We start from the raw sequence: 22,268 nt of genomic DNA on the forward strand, positions 1-22,268 counted from the left end.
TTTACGCTGATCAAGAATAAATATACTTTATAGGGTTGGAAATGATTATTTCGATGAGTTACAAACGGAAAAACAAAATTATTATACCCTCCATACTATGGTGGAGGGTATAAAAATTACATGTATGTTCGTGATCGCTAAACTCAAAAACTACTGGGACCAATTTGTATTTACATGCTCTATGGGGCGTGAGGAGTGTTTCTGTGTAGTTTGTATTTCATCCGACAGATGGCGAAATATTTAGTTTTTTTGTGGTTTTTCACCAAAATTCAAGAACTTATCAAATTATCCAAATCCAAATTTCAGAATTCTAGTTCTTCGCGTTCACCTAATACAAAGGGTACCATATTTGGTACATTTTAGTACTTTTCGTACCCGTTTAGTACGAATTTTCAAAAACCAGCCTTATCTCACGCCTACACACCAACAACAACCCACACTCAAAATTTCAAGCATCTAGCTTCAGCCGTTTTGTCTGGGCGAAGATCGGTCACTCACTCACTTGCCATATATATTTTCGTCAAATAAGGCGATGATGTCCATTTGGTACAGTGTTGAACAGAACTAAATTGAGAGTAAGTGTGTGAGACTGACGAAAAGAATAAAAAAGAGAATACGTGTTCAGTCATCACCGCAATCGTACTATTTTGTGCATTAGTGATTTGGCACGAAATCTTGGATAACGGACTGAATTGAGACTGGAAAGGCGTGTATTGTATTGATGGCGATTTGTCAAGGAGTGTTGAATTGACTGTAATTTGGTATTCAGTAGTACTGCGATTTCATTTATTTAAATATTTAATCATTTCCCAAAATAATACCCAATTTTATCTATCAAAAAAAAAAAATGCAAGTGATAAATATAAAAGAAAAAAATCATCAACAACTTTATATCGTTCTACATTTTAATACAAATCAATCTGAATACGAAGAGAACACACAATTTTCGAAATTTATTTAATAAATCTACACATGTGTAAAAAAAGCTGCATTAATTTTTGACGATTTTTGGGTTTTATATTTTACGCGCTCTACGACAAAGGCAATAATAACCCAGCACATGAAAGCCAAAGTAAATTCCAACCATTGCCAACAGATTAACGTAAAGGTTTTTCTCGTCAAAGCTGTATTTGTTCAGGACATCAGTGCCGGTATGGAAACAGGGCAGATTCTCGCTTTCCTCGAAACAGGCTGAAATGAAATGAAACAACCCGTTTGCAAGGTCACCGATTAATGAATATTTATCAAAAAGTGTAGAGGTTAAACATATCAAAAGGTTTGCAGATGCAGGTGCCGCCATGAAAGCTTAAAATAGCACAAGGCTAAGTGTGTATGTAAGAGAATATATTTGAAGTTTGTACATATAGTTGAAAGTGTTTAATGAACGTTTTGTTTTTTTTCTTTTTTTTGGAAAAGTGAAATGGTTTTTTTGGGCTATTAATATTGCACACTTGACTAGACTTACTTATATTTTGTATACCCGACCATTGTGCTATGGTCATTGCCTCATTTGCATACAGCATCCAAGAGAGAAATTGTGTCCAATAAAATGCCCAAGGCAAGGTGCTGCAATAAACAAACAAAAAAAAATCATAATAAATTCACATACACATATACATTACAAGGACAAAGGGTTAACTTTCATATTATTAAATTTGTCATATTATGTATGTCATGTACATACATAACATGATACATTTAATATAATGTACGATTATATTTAATATAATGTACCAGTATGATAAAGTACATGGAGTAAGGAGTGAGAAAATGAATTTATATCAGGTTAAACGTATTACAATATTAAAATTTGTTCTGTATATAATCTGCAGAAGGACTATAATGCTTTATAGTCCTTCTGTTGAGACATGTAGATGTAGCTACTAGAAATAAATCCATATAATTTTCAATTTGTCTGAAATTTCAATAAAATTTAATAAATTGTTATAGAGTTGTGAAAAATTATGGAGAAAGATTTTATTCGAATATTGAACAATTATTGCAAGTAAAGGGATAACATTAAAAATGATTAATTTCCAAAAATATGTGTCTTTATTCGATATAAGCGATATAAAAACCTAAAATTGGATGGAACTTTTTTATCAACCAGGATGAAATTACCACATACGAAATCCTTTAAGAAAATCTTCCAAATGAATGACTATTTTAATTGATCTAGGGACACGTTAAGGTTTGAAACCGTAGATATGAACAAGTAGTGGACATGCAGACGTTTGGTGCCTATCTATTAAAAGATGGGACTTATGGACCCATTCTTTCTTTCTTCTTTAAAAACTTGTATATCTCATATAATGCGAACACAATATCCGATTTCATCAAAGTGCTTTGTTAAAATTTTTGAGGCAATATGAAATCGGACGAAACTATATATGGGAGCTATATATAAATCTGAACCGATCTCAAAAAACTTGACACTAAGTTGTGCAAAACTTTTTGTCAATCAGCGTAACATGGGATCATTGGTGCCCCATTTACATAAAATCGGACGAAAATATATATGGGAGTTATATTTAACTCTGAACCGATTTTAACAAATTTTCGCATACGTTAATTTAGACATAATTCAGTACACAAAAAATTTGGTGTCAATCTAACTTTGGGTCTTTCGTGCAACACTTACTTAAAATCGGACGAAAATATATATGGGACCTATATCTAAATCTGAACCGATTTTTCCCAATTTCAATAGGGTTCGTCCTTGGCCCAAATAAATGAGCTGTGCCAAATTTCTTCCAAATCGGATGATACATGCGACCTGTACTTTGTTTACAATTTAACATGGACAGATGGACGACCGGACATGCATAAATCGATTCAGAAAGTGATTCTATGCACATTCTGTGCAAATTCTCTTACAAACATATGCACAAAGACACAAAACCCTGTACCTCAGTGTGGTGAAGGGTATAATTACATCTCTTATAAAGCGAATTAATTATAAAATTTCATCCGAACTTTTCTCATCGTTATATGTATACCTTACCTAGATTATGTTCGAAGATGAAACTCGTTGATCTACTCCTTCTGATACTTTCTAAAGATTGTCAGCATTTTTTAATTTGTTAATCCAATATTCATATGAAAATTGTAATATTTTAGTTAGAGGTTAGAGGTCAATAACTGTTCCTTCATATCCTATCGTATTTTCCCGTTGTGAACATTTACGGTTCATTTGATCTCTTTCCTCGTTGGTCAGATATCTTTCCTCGTGAAAAATTTATGATGTTCGGCTTATTATTGTAACCACTAGACAGACATCCCGCAAATATTAGGTTGGGGGAAAAATAAATCCATTATTTTTTCGGCAGATGACTGTACTGATAGATTTCTCGTAAAATATCAATCAAACAAAAATTCAGTACATTTTACAGTGTTTCTTTGACAAAGACGAAAATGCAAGCCAAGCGGCTAATATTTTGAATGGTGTTTATGGTTCCGATACTGTAACAGCCAATATGTACTGTAACAGCCAATTCGTAGATTCCATTCAGGAATCTTTCATATTAAAGATGCAACTCCTAATATCATCTGATCACTACCAAAAACAATCGATGTTGTACTTGGCCCTAACTGGAACTTCATTTTAAATGTCATAGTGATCAGAGTTACTAAATAATAAGAATAAGTATACACCTTTAAATATTTAATTATAACTCCCAAATAAATACATACATAAATACATCACTATAATTGGCATTAATTTCAAGGTCAACCACTCCTCTTCGTTATACTCCGGCCTATGTCATTTAGTAGTAAATATATACGTCATAAAAGAAATATTTTGTAATTTTTCCCACAAAAGCCTGGGTCCATTTGAAACCAATTATCAAAAATAAATATTAACCAATTATCAAAAAAGTGCCATGCTTATTCCATGGTCAGACCCCTTTCACCGAAACAATTTCGTGATGTTTGAGTAGTTATTGTGGCCTCTAGGGCGATCAGAACGACAGACAAAAATAAAGCTTTTGTACCATTTCATTCCCTAAATATTAACTGATCTTTTTTGGACACAACCGTCCTACATGCAAAATTTATTGGCGATTGGTCTATAACTGTACTGTGTTTACAAATTCTAACGGACAGATGGATCCACATCCTAGATCAACTCAGCTAGTCGAGATATGACGATCGCTATACTAAAAGGTGGGTCTATCGCCAATATTTCGCGGAGTTACAAAATCGTGGGGCCACACTATACCCTTAAAACATAGTTGTGTAGTTGTGGTATACAAATACCTTTACTTTTGAAAAATCGAAATCCATAATCCACTACCTAGGCATGAGCCGAACGATAAGCCAAAATCATCAGCAACCTCTCTGATAGTGATTCGATGATTGTCCAAAATCATTTTCTTCATTTCCCCAATGTTTTCATCGGTTGTTGACGAGCTTCGGCTACCAGAACGAGCACCGTCATTGACATTTCCTCGATAATAGAAAATGTGTTCTGCTCATGGTACACTCGCCAAGCACTGCTGCCAACATTTCAAATGGCCTTGCCTATTTATTTTTTTAACAAAACTTAATACAGATTCTTTGTGATCTTTTTTATTCTAAATATGAACCAATTGTACAATCGGAGTAGTATTCAGCGCAATTGGAACATAATTGTGACCTTTTAAAAATACGCTAACACACAGACAGATGGGCGCACATTCATAAAACGACTTATACAGTGATTCTATTCTCAGTTCTGTTCTATGCATGCCCTCAAAAGTAACCATGGCCCTACCGCTTTTCCTTTTCAACGTTACAAACAAAGGTACTCATACATAATATCCTGTTCAACAGTGTGGTGTGGTGAAAGCACTTTAACATGTGAATGATATTTCCATTTTCACACAAAATTATACTCCCTCAAATCACAACCCACAAATACCATACCATACCAGGGACAATGTCGATTTCACACATACCTTATTTGAATGAAAATGCCAGATGTTATCATTATGATGTAATCGATTGGAACCAAATATGCCATGGCAAATGGCAATGAATTAAATGCTGTCGAAAAGAAGCAACCACATGCCGTGGCAACATTCATCACCAGGATAACAGAAATGGCCGTTATCAAGAATGCAAAAAATGTTGGACGCAAACCGGCCACAAAATAGCAAATTACCACAAACAGAAGTGGTTCCAGAATCATGCCGGGTAACTAAAAAAAACAGAAAACAAAGCAAAAAATAAAATCACTTTATGTAAAATGGCCGCCCAACTTAACAATCATACTCACCATGGCCCCTATTGTGGCTATGTAATATTCTGCCGTTGAATATAGGCCAGCTCGTTTCTCTCGCATAAACAATGGAAAACCTTGTGGAAAAACATTTAGCACCGTATACATGGGATGAAAAGTATTTTCCGAAATCATGACAAAAAGCGCTCCCTGCACGGCCTGCACACCCATTTGATCCAGTTGTGTGGTGCCAGCAAAACATAGGCCAATTATAATGGCCATGGCCATTTTCTGCAAAAATCTCATCCATTGCAGTTTTGGATCTCTTAGCAAGCTGAGGGTATATCTGTACCAGATAACTAGAATTTTCTTATACCATAATGCCGATCGGAAATTATCAACCTCTGTATCGAATGGATATTCACCCGTCTCGGCCATGTGTATCTCCAAATTCACCAACATATCCCTTTGTTTGGCCGCCGAACTCACCGCGAATAAATCACACATGTATTGAGCCGATCTCTGTGAAGCTTGTTCATAGCCGGGATCTGTGGCCAAAACACCAATAAGAAAATCTGCCGGATTATATGCCTCCGGGCAGGTATAGCCATTTTCGGCAAAGAAATCCAATGCATTTTGCGGTGACCCGGTAAAAGCCACTCTACCATCGGCTAGCAAGAGAACATTGTTGAACATATCGAAAAGCTGTGATGAGGGCTGATGTATGGTGCAAAGAATGGTGGTTCCTTTTTTAGCTAAATCATATAAAGTTTGTACCAATTGTTGAGCACTATAGGAATCAAGGCCGGTGGTGGGTTCATCACAAAATAAAATAACTGGATTATTGAGCAACTCCACAGCAAAGGCCAGACGTTTGCGTTCTCCACCGGATAAGACTTTTTCATCATCTCCGGAACCAATTCGTGAATTTGCGGCACCCATAAGGCCAGTTCGCTCCAATAGATCTTGTATAATCATTTTGCGTTCTTGTTTGCTGACACGGCGATCTAAACGTAAATGTGCCTAAAAGTATGCAAAACATTATTAGAGATAATTATATAATAGTTACAGTATGTTGGGAACGCAATAGAAAGTATTCTTCAAAATTAACGCACTGTAATTGCGAATTTTGGGATTATAATTATAGATGGTTTACTCATGATTGTATTTAATGTGCATTTTGATTGCTATTTATAGCGGACAGGCTTGAGGGCGGACACACATAACTAGACCGTTTCAGCTAGTCATAGCATCACATACTCTTGGGCAACACAACGCATAACTTCGATATGAGTACGCATAACTTCGAAATCTGAACCGATTTTCCCGCTTGCCAAATTTCGAGCAAATCGAAAGATTTATAGGGAATATGGGATATAATTAGACCTCGGATTTTTCATATTTTTTAATAATGAAGATATCGAAATTCTGATTGGACACAAATTCGTTTCAAAGGATATAAAATTATTTAAAGGGTTCATATTTTTTAATTTTTTGCATATTTGCATATAATGCATATGCACGAGATATGCAAAAAATATGCAAAAATAACCAAATTTGCAAAACAATATGCACGGTATGCTAAGTCGATATGCAATAAATATGCACGGTATGCTAAATATATGCAAAAATATGTAAAATATGCAAAATAAGCAAAAATATGCAAAAATATGCAAAATAAGCAAAAATATGCAAAATATGAAAAAATATGCAAAATATATGCAAAATATGCAAAGTATGCAAAATATGCAAAAATATTCAAAATATGAAAAAATATCCAAAATATATGCAAAATATGCAAAAATATGGAAAAATATGCAAAATATAGCCAAAAATATGCAGAATATGCAAAATATGCAAAATTTGCAAAAATATGCAAAATATATTCAAAATATGCAAAAATATGCAAAATATAGGCAAAAATATGCAAAATATGTACAAAATGAGCAACAAATTTCACATATGCAATCATTTTAATCATGGTAATTTTTTTTAAATTTTTATAAAATACGCCTCGAATTTGTGTGCTGTCATTATTTTTAAGCTATAGAAATCAAATTTTGTATGTATGCGTTTCATGGTTCAACTGTTAGATATTTGGGGCATTATGAAAAATTTGCTAAATATATGTATAAAACATGCAAACGTATATGAACAGTTATATGGGGATATACTAAAACGTGGACCGATATATCCCATTTCATTTAATAATATATGTGTAAAATTTCAAAGTTCTATCTTTAATATTGCGACCTAGCATACTGTGCATATTTTTGCCTATATTTTGCATATTTATCGCATATCGACCTTGCATATTTTTGCATATTTAGCATATTTTTGCATATTCTGCATAGTTTTGCCTATATTTTGCATATTTTGTATATTTTTGCATATTCTGCATATTTTTGCAAATTTTGCATATTCTGCATATTTTTGCCTATATTTTGCATATTCTGTATATTTTGCATATTTGCAGATTTTGTAAATTTTTGCATATTTTTCCCTATATTTTGCATATATTTTGCATATTTACCGCAAATCGACCTTGCATATTTTGCAAATTTTGCATATTTTATGCATATATTTTGCATATTTTTAACATGACTCGAAATATCGATCAAATAAAGCATGAAACGCCTAAATACAAAATTTGAGTCCAATCGGATAAAGCATAAAAATATGCAAAAATCCGAGGTCTAGTTACAATTTACATAAAATCGGACGAAAATATATATAAAGCTATTCGAAATCTGAACCGATTTTCACGAAATTTAACACACATTGTTCTAGACTTAATTCAGTACGCTGTGCCAAATTTCGTGCAAATCGAAGGATATAAAGGGACTTTGGTGCACTATTTACCTAAAATCGGACGAAAATATATTTGGGAGCTATATCTAAATCTGAACCAATTTCCACAAACTTAATACGCTCTAGACGTAATTTAGTACGCTGTGCCAAATTTCATGCAAATCGAATGATATATATGTACTTTGGTGCACCATTTACCTTAAGTTGGACTAAAATATATATGGGACCTATATCTAAATCTGAACCGATTTTTACCAATTTCAATATGGTTTGTCCTTGGCTCAAATAAATGAGCTGTCCCCAATTTCATCCAATTCGAATCAAAATGCGATATGTACTTTGTTTACAATTTAATATGGACAGACGGACGGGCATGCGTAAATCGACTTAAAAAGTGAATCTATGCATATTCTCAAAAGGAACCAAAAGGAACTATATCGTTTCCTTTTGCATGTTACAAACATATACACAAAGACATAATACCTTGTACCACAGTGTGGTGAAGGGTATAATAATACAGATACCATTCTGGTATTACATGTCAATAGGGCAGATTTGGATTCTTTTTTGTACCCTTTGTATGAAATCTAGCATAATTATGTATGGGAAATATTCACAAAAATGATTCTTATTTACTATAAAAATTATTACCATATTTGCATGGCAAAATAATTGAAACCAAATATAGTCCTATAAAATACAGCCATTAAGAATTTGGACCTTGGAGGTACCTACGGTTCTCCAATAATTTTTTTTTATTATACTACTTTCAGAAAATAACCTGTATATACAAATGGAACTACTCGACTTCGAAGAGCTTCAATGAAGAAATCCAGCTTCATCCATTATATTTATTGTGAGCCAATTTGACACATATAAATGTTTAAAGTTATGTTATAAGTTAACTTTTAGGGGGTCCCCTAACCCTCATACTAGGAGGACATTCTGGACTTGTTCAATTAACTATTTTAATAAAAAGGGTAGTTGTATGGGGACTACCCTAAAACGGGGCGACTACAAAACACCAAATTACAGCGGTTCGGTTGGAAACGCGCTTAAACCCCTAAAAATACCGAAAATTCGGGGGTACCGTTTTATTGGGGCTACCAGAAAAAGTGGACCTATATATATAATTTTTATTAAAGAGTTTTGGTTCCCAATAAAAACGCAAATTGCCAAATTACAGCTAATTCGGTTGAAAAATGCACTCGAAGAAGCCTAAATACGGAAATTTGGGGGTATCTTTACCAGAAAAAAGACCTATATTTATAATTTTTAGTGGATTTTGCGGATTATTTGGTACCCAATAAGAACACAATGTACTAAATTTTAGCGAATTCGGTCATTCATTCATTTTCGGTATTTTGGGGTTCTAAGCATGTGTTAGAACCCCAAAATACCGAAAATTGGAAGGCACCGAAAATTGGAAAGGGCTACCAGAAAAAGTGGACCGATACATATAATTTTTTGTGGACAAATTTGATACCCAATAAGAAATCCTTGTACCAGTTTTTGGCAAATTCGGTTGAAAAGCGCGCTCAATAACACCAAAATATAGAAAATTGGGGTGTAACCTTATATGGGGGCTATACCTAAACGTGCAGACAAAAGACTCAACAACGATTTACGGAAAGGATCTATATTTACCATTTTAATAGTTTTAAACCCTTTGGGGATTTACCTGAAGGAGTGGACCATGCAGCATATCGGTCCACTATTCATTAGGACATGATCTAGATTTGGTAAAAATATTACATTGTGCTAAGTTGAGTTCAAATCGAATACTCAATAAGCTGCGTATTATAAATACACATATTCAAAAACTTTGAACCTTTATGGGACAGGTACTAAAAGGAATCGGTCTAAAAATCCCATTTTCAGATTCAGATTATTTTTTGTGATATGTCTTTGCATGTCTTCAGTCAAATCGAATGAGGAATATTTTTCTACCCTTCACCACACTGTGGTGATTTGCACGAATTTTGGCGTAACGTACTGAATTGAGCCTAGAATGATATATGCCAAGTTTCGTAAAAATCCATCCAGATTTAGATATAGCTTCTATATCTACTTTCGTCCAATTTCATGTAAATGGTGCTCCAAATTCCCTATATATCCTTCGATTTGTGCGAAATTTTGCATAACGTACTGAATTTAGTCCAGAATGATGTGTGCCAAGTTTCGTAAAAATCGTTTGAGATTTAGATATAGCTCCCTTATATATTTTCGATTGATTTTAAGTAATTAACACACCGAGGAACTAATAGGCTGATATGAACGAAACGTACTGAAATTAGTATAACCTTACCCGTGACAAGTTTCGTTGAAATCGCTTCATATTTGGATATAGCTTCCATATATATTTTCGCAAGATTTTAAGTAAATATTGCATCAAACTCCTCATGTTTGACAGATTGACATGAAATTTTGCACAAAGTACAAAATTGAGCATAGCATAACGTAGTTGCGCACGTATACTAAAAATACTTGAGTATTATGACAAAGAATATACAAAATCATCCTCAAACGCGTTACAATATATTCGATGGTCTTACAATATATTTTTTGATTCCTTCTCCATTTACAAGTACTTACCATAAAATTCATATGCTCCATCACGGTTAAGTAACCATTGAAAAGATCATCCTGATAAACAAAACCGCTAATACGATGCATAAATGGACCAATTCGTCGACCATTGATAAGAATATCGCCTTGAACTACCGTACCAGCTGAAAAGATTTATTGGATGTGAAAGTTGCCATCATCATTATAGCGAAATGTTACTATTTTTCGAGTTTTGTTTTTTATGCCTTTTTAATTATCCCGTTATCTTATCTCAAGCGATAGAATAGAATAGTCGTGAGTTTATTTACCTGGTTGACGATATGCAAGCACAGACATCAGTGTTGTTTTACCCGAACCACTGAAAATCATAATAAAATAAAGAAATGCTTAAATACATATAGAGACATACATATAATATTCAATTCAGTTTAGTGCATCTTTCCCAAAACATACATATATATGAATATATACATACGAGTATGTGCATACGTATAACATAATCTTGTGAAATGGGTATTATTTTTATCTTCTTATCTACATGTACATCAAATACCTTTGTATGGGTATGGTAATAATTTTTTTATTTATGTTTTCATTTTCATCACCAAAATTTAGACTTTGATAATGTGGATATAAACACCCACCAAAGAAAGAACATAAACTTTATCTGTGTCTCTTTATGTTTCCTTAGTTAAATAATTAGAATTTTCATACGACAAATAAATGTTATTTAAACATTAAAAAGTATTTATATTAGATGTTAATATTGTTATATTGTTGGAAGATTGCACGTCAGCTATAACCAAAATTAAGTATGTGGCGGAGATATATTTTTGAATGGTTTTACATAGAATATTAAAAGGTGCGAATATAGATCCGTGACTTTTTATTAAAAGTTACTTAATCTGTGTATCTCTTTATAAAAGAAGAATTCTTTTGTAGTCCTTAATTATAGACTATAACCTTACTCATGCTAGTTTGCCGTATCAACTCGCTGCAGTATATAGTAAATACGGAATATATTTTCCAACTGAATTGACTGTTCTCATTGACATCTCTCTACCAAAAAGAGTCAACACTGACCCCTATATCTATGACATAATTATACAAGGTAGTCCCGTGCAGTCATATTTCTAATTATACCCTACACAACTATATTGTCAGGGTATTATATCATTGTGCAGCCCCATGAGTTTGTAACGCCGCGAAATATTGGTCTAGACCCAACTTTAAGTATCGAGTAGCTGAGTCGATCTCTACATGTGTGTCCGTCCGTCCGGACAACGGACAACGTTTATAATTTTCGGCGGTGATCAGATAATAATATTGGGATGAAGTGGACCGAAAACGTATTTTTTGAGTCGATTTTTAGGTCACAAATGAAAGCCGAACATCACAACACAACCCATGGTGAAGGGAATCCGGAAAAGTAATTAGAAGAGCTGTACTGAATATTAGTAACATTTTTTTACCTCTAGTCGGTCAAAATGGTGCAAATATCATGAAATATTGCCCAATATCAGGAAACCGTTCGCGATCAAATTTTTGGTTGATGCGCGCAAAAGTTATCGAGGTTTTAATTTTGGGCATAAGAAAAAATCTTAAAATTACGCCGTTTATTATATTGACCAAAAACGTTGATATATATCTTCCTCCGTAAGATAAGAATATAAATATATTATAATAATCGCGATAAAGTTGCACATGTTCGAGAAATATGAGAAAAATAAAAAATATATAGCAGATTACATCAATATTTTCAATATATTAATGACATACACACACCTAAAAAATAATTTAAAAATATCTGCATAATCTAAACACGATGGTGAATCAAATGATATCAAAATCACACAAGTCCGTGTAGCGGTTTCTAAATCAAAGCGACAACAAAACAAGATATTGAGGAAAAATATTTGTTTTTGGTTCGAAAAAATTATGTCATCATATTTATTTTTTTAATTGTATACAAGAAATTTCAGAAAAAAATGTTGGGGTTATTCTGCTATTTTACCCGAATTTCGACGAAAAATTGACATATATAATAATAATCACTTTTTGTGTATAAGTATACGCTTTGCGGATTATATGAAGACCCTTCCGATAAATCTTAGAATGCTATAAATAGGAATAAATCCTAAAATAAAATAATATTATGAAATATACATTTTAAATTGCGTGTAAATCGCGTAATTCTCAAAATCATTTGATGCGCATGCGGTTTCCAGGAAGTACTGAAGTTTATCTTCCAATCCATATATATTTTGCGAAATTTCATTTGACGGCTAAGATGTGCCGCACGTTACATTGAAGTACCCAAAAAATCGTAAAACGCGAATAATTTCCGAAAAATCTAAATGCCATTAACACGCATCCGATTTCGGTGTGCACCCTAAAAAATACATCGATCTATACCATTTCAATGTGGTCCATTAAGAACCATGGATGTGCCAGCACAATCTATTTTTCAGATAAATTGCGTACATCTCTCTTTCGGCTGAAGTTTTTAAAGTTCTCTTTTCGAAAATGTCTAAATCCGTATGAGGTCATTTATTGAAGCGGAAATGATACACAGAAAACGCAAATAAATCCACCAAATTTCGTGTTTTTGAAAGGCCAGTTCCCGCCGTTGTAGTAGATGGATTTTCACGAAGAAGATTTTATATCATCCGAAACGTAAAAAACCTTATTGATCGCGGGTACCCATATCATTCAGTTGACAGATCTAAAAATTTGGCCCGAAAAAAAGGTTTTTTAGAAATTTGATCGCACAAAATTCGCACCTTCGGATGAGTATTACTCTGAAGCTATGCATACTACATACACAAAGTACATATCAAATTACACAGATTCGCGACTACAATAATCATATAATCGAATTTTATAAATTCCTGTTTGCATATTAAAGCTAGAAGTAAAATTAAAAAAGCACTCAAAATCGAGCTTCAAAATGTCAGCATCATTTAAAGGTAGATGCAGTTAAAATGTTGAAAAATGATACATAAGGGGCGTAGTCCTCATTTTGTTGGCTTCTAGTTTTATTTTGACACGAAGACCGTGCAATGAGTGTCTTAGTCACAAATCGATAGAGAACATAAAAAAACTGGTTCGCCTCAAACTGCTTTTACACATTTTTTTACATTAAAGTAGACACAGCTTCCACCAAAATAAAGTTTGGAGGTCAATATCATGAACAGTTTGCAACGACAGATCAATTAACCCAAAACTATTCACTTTTTTCATATACTTAAGTAGTTCCCGAGTTATAAAGGGGTGAACCTCCGCTTCAGCTATGTTAAAAAATTTGCAATATTGCCCATATATATTTTCTTCAATGAACTAGACAGTCAAACTAGTCTTCTAGCTTGGTTTGGAAACTGTGTCACAATGCACATTGTTCAGTGATTTGTGCATATTCTTGTGCCTATGCTCATATTTCTTGTCAAACATTGCAACAATGTTAATATATAAAAAAATATATGTATATATGGGAAATTACAAAAATCTTTTAAATTCCTTGAAGCTGAGGTTTGCAAGGTTATAACTCGCGAAATATGAATTATATGCAATATTAATTTAAATTCATTTCTATAAAATGAAGTGTTCTTGTCAAAATCTTAAAATATTGGTAATAATGATGTGGTAATGTGATGGTGGTAATGTAAATAAATGGGTGAAAATGTGTTGAAGCCAACGAGTTTTTTGTGTTCCTTCTTGATTTGTGGCTAAACTACTCAACGCACGCACATGTGATCAGTGACTAAGTTGCAGAATACCCCATGGACAATATGGTTCTAATGTATGATTTTTCGATATAATCACTGCATCCACCCAAAAAGCATGCTGACAATTTGAAGCCGGATTTTCGATGTTTTTTGAATTTTTTTTATAATTAGGATGCGCATCCAGATAATGGACTAAACTAATTATAGGATTGTAGAACTCGTGATTCTGCTTCGTTTAGTGTATATCTCATGAATGTGCTCACTGTAGCTTCTTTGGAATTGGGTTCCAAAGACGAAAATTTGGTGCGTAAATTTTTATAAAAAACATATTTTTTGAGTCTAAAATTAAGAAAGTCCATTCAAATTCCGTGGAGCCCCGCGTGATTTTAGTTTTTTTACGTGCCGGATCTAATGAGCCCATCCATGTTCAATTCCGTCCAATAAAACGGCGGATATGGGTTCCTTGAATGTGGGAAAAACTGCAAAAACTTATTTTGACAAATTCGCGTAAATAATCGCGGTTTTCTTCGAATTAATTTTACATGCATTTATGCTTGTATTGTCAAATTCGCGAATCTGTGTGGAAATAGGTCAAAAATACATCGATACGCGAATAATATGCGTATTTTATCCAAAATTGATTGTGGAGGCACATCCGCGGTTCTTAACCGATCCTTTTAAAATAGGTGTCCTTTTGTGTATTTTCATAGGAGATTACTGAAATCGGATGCGCATAAAAATCGTACGCACGTTGCGTGATTTTTAGCCATTTTTAGGGTTTTTGCATAGTAAAGTGCATCGAGTGGCACACTTTGACCGCTAAATTAAACATCGAAAAATTAATAACTAATGAAAGACATTGATTCGGTTTATTCGAAAATCGCATGCGCATCAACTGATTTCAACTAATTCGCGAATTGCAAGCTTTTCAATATTGATCATTTTTATGTATTGCAAGTGCAATATATTTAGCCATTAATGACGTCGAAACTCTTACCAGATGAATCTACCGATATTTAACAATCATCTAAAAGAATTTGCAGAAGAAAGCGTCGTATATTTTAGAAGATTAAGGCAAACCCGTATCCTCTTAACCATACTAAAAAAATGAAAATTCAAAAAAAAAAAAATTTTGTTTTAATTCAAAAATTAATTTATTTTATTTTCCGATATCTTCATGTTTCTATTTGTTTTTCGCGACTATTAAACCGTATTTCAGTGTGATTTGACTAGTATGCAAAGAAAACAATAGTGTTTAAGTATTTGTGAAGAAATTCGCGAATTACAACGAATAGGAATCCATTTAATTTATATTTGAATTTGTGAACGCGAACAGATTTCGAATCAGCATATTTTTCTTAACCTATGTACCAAAAATCATAAATGTGCTCGGAAAAAAATTTTTCAACATTTTTTTAATGGAATTTTAAAAGAATTTTGTAATTTCCCATATGCCTTATATAAACCGAATAATGAAACCGGTGTGTAATGCCGAAGACATCCGCAAACCATAGGCTGAGAGTATATAACTGTCGGCGACACCAAATGACGCTTTTGACCCAATATTGATAATTATCAAGTTGCAGCATATATAAAAGCTTCAAAATCCCGAATATTGAATATGGAGACCAGCCTAAAAAGCATGTTTAAAATTTCAAAACTCTATCTAAAATATTGCGAGTTCTATCAATGATGTCAATCGGATGGACATTGAGGTGAATATTTCGATTTGTTGCAAACGGAATGACAAATTTAATATACACACCACCTTGTGGTGGAGGTTATAACAACTTAATAGAGTTTTATTGTTGTTTTTTTATAATTTAATTTTAAAGCTCTGTTTTTTTAAATACTATTACTGCTTATTTAATTAAATATCATACAACGGTTTTGTATGAATATTCGCCCTAGTCAGTGACTTAAAAATATTCTTCAATGAACTAGACAGCCAAACTAGTCTTCTAGCTTGGTTTGGAAACTGTGTCACAATGCACATTTTTCAGTGATTTGTGCATCTTCTTGTGCCTGTGCTCATATTTCTTGTCAAACATTGCAACAATGTTAATATATAAATAAATATATGTATATATGTACATATTCTTCAATACTATGTTAAATCTTTACACTTCATTTCACATCAGTCTCTCATGATTATAATGGTATATTTTAAGTCATCAATATACTACAATCCTCCAGCAAGCTTCGTCTCTCAACTACTGCAACTACTGCAATAGAATTTCCCCTCTATGTAATTATCAATGAATTTTCTTGCATTCGTCGAAGTAATCAAGGCATGAATGACTGCTGACTACTGACAGCAACGTAGCACAATGTAGATGAACTCAATTGAGAAGCATGCGATGTAAAAGAAAAATATTGATTACAATCGATATAATGACACGAAACTGTTCGAATCGTAATATAAATGAAATTCAATATTGGAGTTAATGAAAATGCAAAATAATTGCGTTGGATTTTTAAATAAGGGAAATATCTATGTACGTCGCACATAGGTGAATATTTAATTCACCAAAGGTATGACCTGATGCACTTTTGTTGGTAAACCTGTTGTTCATCAAGAAAAGGGTGTAATATTTTTGTTTGCGGCAAGTCAGTCAAACGGCCTGAAACTTATATGTATATCATTTGAAAGGTAACAATATTGCTAATCACATGGTTGGTTGATTAAAACAGGTACCAAAAAATTAGAGGTCCGGAACAGCCTCACGCGAATAAGTTGTATTACGTTTACGTTGACTGTTCGTCGATATATGGTTTTCTGAGCACAACGACTCTACATAAGGAAGGGTTTTTTACAAAACTATTCCTCATTCGATTTGATTGAAGACAATACATCTGAAAAATAACCCAGAATTAATAGTCTCAAACAAAGATATACAGCTTTTTTCATGATCTTTAGAGTTGCGAGCAAAAAAGTCATCACGCCATAACTAAAACTTTTGAGCTATGTCGAATTTTCCCTTCTTTGCTTTTTTATTCTCGCCAAGGGCTTTCATATTAATTTTTCATTCCCTGCCATTACTCGAGTGTAATAGACAATATCACCCAGCTAGCCAAGATATGACGATCGCAGTTACGGTCCGATTCAGTATAAGTTGATATGAATAAACGAATTAATTGTGACTGTTCCAACAACAGTCGAAGCATTTAAAGATTTACACAATAGAGGTTGATTGTTGTGAAAATCAATTCAAACTATTCTTATGGAATTTCTGATAATTAAAATATGTGTTAAAATGAAAAAAAAATCAATATGACACAATTGCATATCGCAAAAAAGTGTCAGTCCGTGTTGCCGACACTCTGGTAAACAAATATCCTGATATTTTGGTTTGCGGAGGTCTAATGATTTAGAAAATTTTTTTTATTAAACATGTAATTTTTCAAATTTGGAAGTCCAGTTTGTAGGGCACGTACAAGAATTAATGGACCTATGTAGCCGATTGTTAGACTATAGTATAAATATTAAGGTCTGTCAAGTTTAAACTACGGACAGACCTTAATATTTATATTCACTTTGAACACTTTGATTTCTATCAAAGAGTTGGCCGTCTTCTCCTGTCCGGAGAAGTTGCTCTATAGGTTCCATCTTCGGATTTAATATTGGTCTGGTAAGTAAGTATGGATCAAATCGGATACTATATTCGTTTCATATACAATTTACAAGTTTTTAAAATGTTGACTTTTTTATGGAGAAGGTACCAAATGGTTTACTAGATGTACAAAGTTGGGACTTTGAGCCAGTGAAATATTATAACAATGTGAGTCATGGTTTACAAATGTCACGAGGTTAAAGTCAAAATTGCATATTTTTGGAATATTATTTAACAAATGTTATATAACATTGAGAAGCTTATAAGATATTAGCATGAAATGACGGTCAATTAAACATATGGAACTGATGCTTATAATGAAAGTTAAAATTATTAGTAAAACCAGTGAGCGGAGCAGTATAGTCGGACGGGGCCGGCCATACGATACCCTACACAACTACCACAGAACTCTTACGTTCTGCGGATGTGTATTTCTAGCCTCGGCAATATTTCGTGATATTTGCACCCTTTTGACCAATAAGAGATCAACAGCACCTCTTCCTTACACTGACATATTTTCCGAATTTTACTAATATCCGGTAAAACCCTTCTAATTACTTGTCCATACTCCCTTCATCGTGGGTACTGTTGTGATGTTCGGCTTATAATTGTGGCCTATATATCGACTAGATAAAATACAAAAAATTGAAGTTTTCGGTCCACTCCATCCAAAAATTTTTATCTGATTATCACCAAAAATTATAGGCGTTGTCCTTGGCCATAACTGGAGCCTAATGGAACACTTCAAAGCGATCAGCGCTATATTTCCACCCACTAGTGTGATAATGGCTTACTAAATAATATCTGAATACGTAATCACCTGTAAATATTTGACCCGCTAAATATTGACCGATCTTTATCAAAACATGCATGTTTATTCTTTGGCCCGATCCCCTTGTCCATGTAAAATTTCGCGGTGTTTGGTCCATAATTGCGGCCTCTGGAGCGACCCGAAAATCAGACAAAAATTAAGTATTTGGTCCATTTCATCCCCAAACCTCAACCGATCATTACCAAAAACAATAGGGGTATCCATTGGCCAGAACCCATCTTACATGCAAAATTTCGTGAAGATTGGTCCATAACTGTGGCCTGTATCGTGTTTACAAATTATAATGGACAGACGGACGGACGGACACACATGTCTAGATCGACTCAGCTAGTCGAGATATAACGATCAGTATACTTAAAGGTGGGTCTAGGACCAATATTTCGCGGCGTTACAAACTCTTGGGCTGCACAATGCAATAATACCCTGACAACATAGTTGTGTAGGGTATAAAAATTGGAATTTAAAACTAATATATTTAAGATATAGTGTATAATAGAACATTTGAGTTTCAAAACCTAGTACCAAGCAATTCCAGAGTATATTTTAATGATCAATCGACTGCATGATATGTTCCAGAATTTTGCGACCGCCTGCGATCATTCATAAAGTTAAGAGTCATTACCGATAACACTGTGCAACACAAAAATATTTATCGGGAAATTCCAAAAAAGGGACTAAAAATATAAATCACGCGTATAGGCATTTTGAAAGTTTACGTCGGGAGGTAACCTAAAAAGGCATGGCAATATTTCCCATTTCCAAGACATTTGAAAATATTCGGATTTCTTAGATATCTTGAAATCCTTGCCATTGTCAATATTCATAATATAAATGTGAGGAATATTTTTGTCTCTCTGAAGAGGTCTTGAAAACTCATTCAAAACGGAATAGCAACAGGTCAGAATATTCTGCCTAAACGTCACAAATCTTAAAAATATGAAAACTCATTCTATGGTTAAAACCCATCTTATTCCGAGTTTGTGCCATTTTTTTCCACTATATATAGACGTCAATTTAGGACAAAAAATTCCAAAAATATTAAACACCTTGTAAAAATGTGTCAACATCTTCAATAAGACTAGATCTCATGAGTAGTCCGTCAAAGACAATCTTATTCTACATCGAATTTCACTATTAGTTAAAAAAGAAACGATGTTTGTAAATTCGATATTTATTTATAAAAAATGCTTCTATTTTATGTAAACGCTTCTATTTTATGTTTAAACCGCAAATTTTATATTTTGATCAAATTTCGCACTTTTTCCAAATAAATTAGAATACAATGTGATTTCTGTTTCCGCATCCAAATGACATCATTATTTAAGGGTAGATGCAAACAACATTTGGAAAAATTATACATAAGACACCTAACATGAAGGTCGCACACTCTTCAGGCAAATTAGTTTTAAGGCCAATATTGAAAAAAAATTGGCAAAACAAACTCTTCAGTTTTAATTACATTTACTTAATTGTAATGAGGCGGCTTCACCTTTTTAAAAATATTGACATTTTGTGAGAATATAAACACAAATGATAAGACATCAAAATCTAAAATTTTCAAAAAAAAACTCCATAATATCTTAGAAAAGCTGTATATGAAATTACACAATTATGGTATAAAAATGATATAAGATAATAAGATTATTTAACAATTTATTAACGAAATTTTATCCATAACACTGACCAGTTATTTATTATTATTATTTTTTTTTTAATAGAAAACCAACAACAACATTTTGTATGGCAAATATCTTTAGTTTTTGAATTTCACCACAAAAAGTTTCCATCAAACTAAGCATTTTTGCAGCTTCATTGCAATAAATTTCATTAAACACACACACTCAGAGACACAAACGAAAAGACACACCTTGAGCCCATCAATGCCATTAAGTTGCCCGGCTGTACAGCACCCGTCGAATTATTTATAATTCGCTTCATGTTATACAAACTGGCCGAGGAGCCATTTTCACCGGCTGTATAAACACACAAATCGCGCCAAACTATTGTCGCCCCCTGTTCCGTGGGTGACCATTTACTGTAACTGCGTAAGGGTAGACTACGCTCCGAACTGTTACGTTTCGAGACGGCATTAGAACTGCCGCTACCGTTGCCGTTCCCATTTATAACACTCATCTCAAGTTTGGCGCCACCACCCGTAGCAGCAACGCCTAGCTGTCGAGGATCTTCCATTTCTATTAAACTTTCCTCATTACTCATATCGCCGACTATTTAGTTTAGAAAAAAGAGTAATCTGATACACTTTTGCTAACTAGTCGCGTTGGGCAAGTAAGCGTCGGACGAACTTATCGGTTTAATGGCTGGCGAGAAACTGTTGAGCATTGTCATTGCAGTAACTAAAATGACACAGAGCGTATTGTTGTTTTTTTTCTTTTTCATCTTCTTGTCTTCTATTTCTGCTGGAAAGATGTGTCAGTGTGTGTGAATGTGGATCCTAAAGATAAGATGGTTAGACATTTGTGGCCTAGCTCTAAGTATCTCTATTTGTTTGTGATATGTTGTAGTTCAATGTTTTGTTAAAGGTAAATAGATGGGTAGTTACTACAATTGTATACCCTACAAACCCACTAAAAGATATACATTTTGAGCCTCCAATGTACATTTCTAAATTTAATAGCTCTCGCGGCTAACATTGTCTTACCTTATTATTATTGTTAACAATATACGGGCCATACAGAAATGTAATTTTTATACCCTCCCTCATAAGTGCATATTCCGTTTGTCATTCCGTTTGCTATACCATGAGTGCATACATCCAGAACTACGGAATTCCAGCAAATTTTATTGAGAATTTTTCCCGAAGCCCAAACAATTCTCAACTTTGGACTGATATTGATAATTTTTGTTGGCATGAGATGAATTTTAGGAAATTTTACCCAAAATCTCAAAACCCTAAAGCATGCACTAATATTGATATTAGTAAATGGGTCAAAACTACTCTAATTTGTCAGGGTCCGTCGGCATTCACTCAGTATTCGTTTAGCGCTTCGGCAACTGCATCAGTATGAATGCTATTCCGACAATTTGATCCAGAGTATCAGATCCTTCCTGACACAACTGGGAGGGGGAGTATTATCCACCATATGATGTTTAGGATGATGATTGATAAGGATTTTTCCCATTCAAAATCTCAAAACTCTAAAACATGGACTAATATTGATATTAGTAAATGTATTCGTTCAGTGTTTCGGCAACTGCATCAGTATGAATGATCCTTCCTGACACAACTGGGAAGGGAGTCTTATCCGCCATATGATGTTTAGTATGATTGCCCCTGAAGCACCCGAGCATGTACTGCAATGATAGCATATTTTTATGCTGAAGTAAGGATCTTCGTCTCGTCATGAAGATTGTCCACTTGTATCATGAGGAAGAACCCTGTTGCAGTTCTCAGGGCGGCGTTCTGACAGGTCTGAATTCTTCTCCATTGCGTAACACACTGGTACCGCATAGCTAGCCACAGTCGAACATATCGCTTTGTAAGAGGTCAACAAGGA

At 33.7% G+C, this 22,268-nt stretch overlaps 1 protein-coding gene across 1 annotated transcript; it reads right to left on the bottom strand.

Moving 5' to 3' along the window:
• Nucleotides 1-1,014: 1,014 nt before the first annotated feature.
• Nucleotides 1,015-20,970, bottom strand: LOC133326155 (protein scarlet). Its single transcript, XM_061534834.1, has 7 exons — nt 20,621-20,970; nt 10,891-10,940; nt 10,610-10,746; nt 5,261-6,226; nt 4,941-5,182; nt 1,466-1,566; nt 1,015-1,191 (listed from the first exon to the last, which is right to left on the bottom strand). Exons 1-7 carry the CDS (start codon nt 20,968-20,970, stop codon nt 1,016-1,018), a joined length of 2,022 nt encoding a protein of 673 aa, XP_061390818.1. The 3' UTR covers nt 1,015.
• Nucleotides 20,971-22,268: the final 1,298 nt, after the last annotated feature.

Source organism: Musca vetustissima, unplaced genomic scaffold (genome assembly GCF_032173495.1).
Source record: "Musca vetustissima isolate MV318-11 ecotype Yass unplaced genomic scaffold, APGP_CSIRO_Mvet_v1 utg41848, whole genome shotgun sequence".
In the NCBI taxonomy this organism is placed as follows: domain Eukaryota; kingdom Metazoa; phylum Arthropoda; class Insecta; order Diptera; family Muscidae; genus Musca; species Musca vetustissima.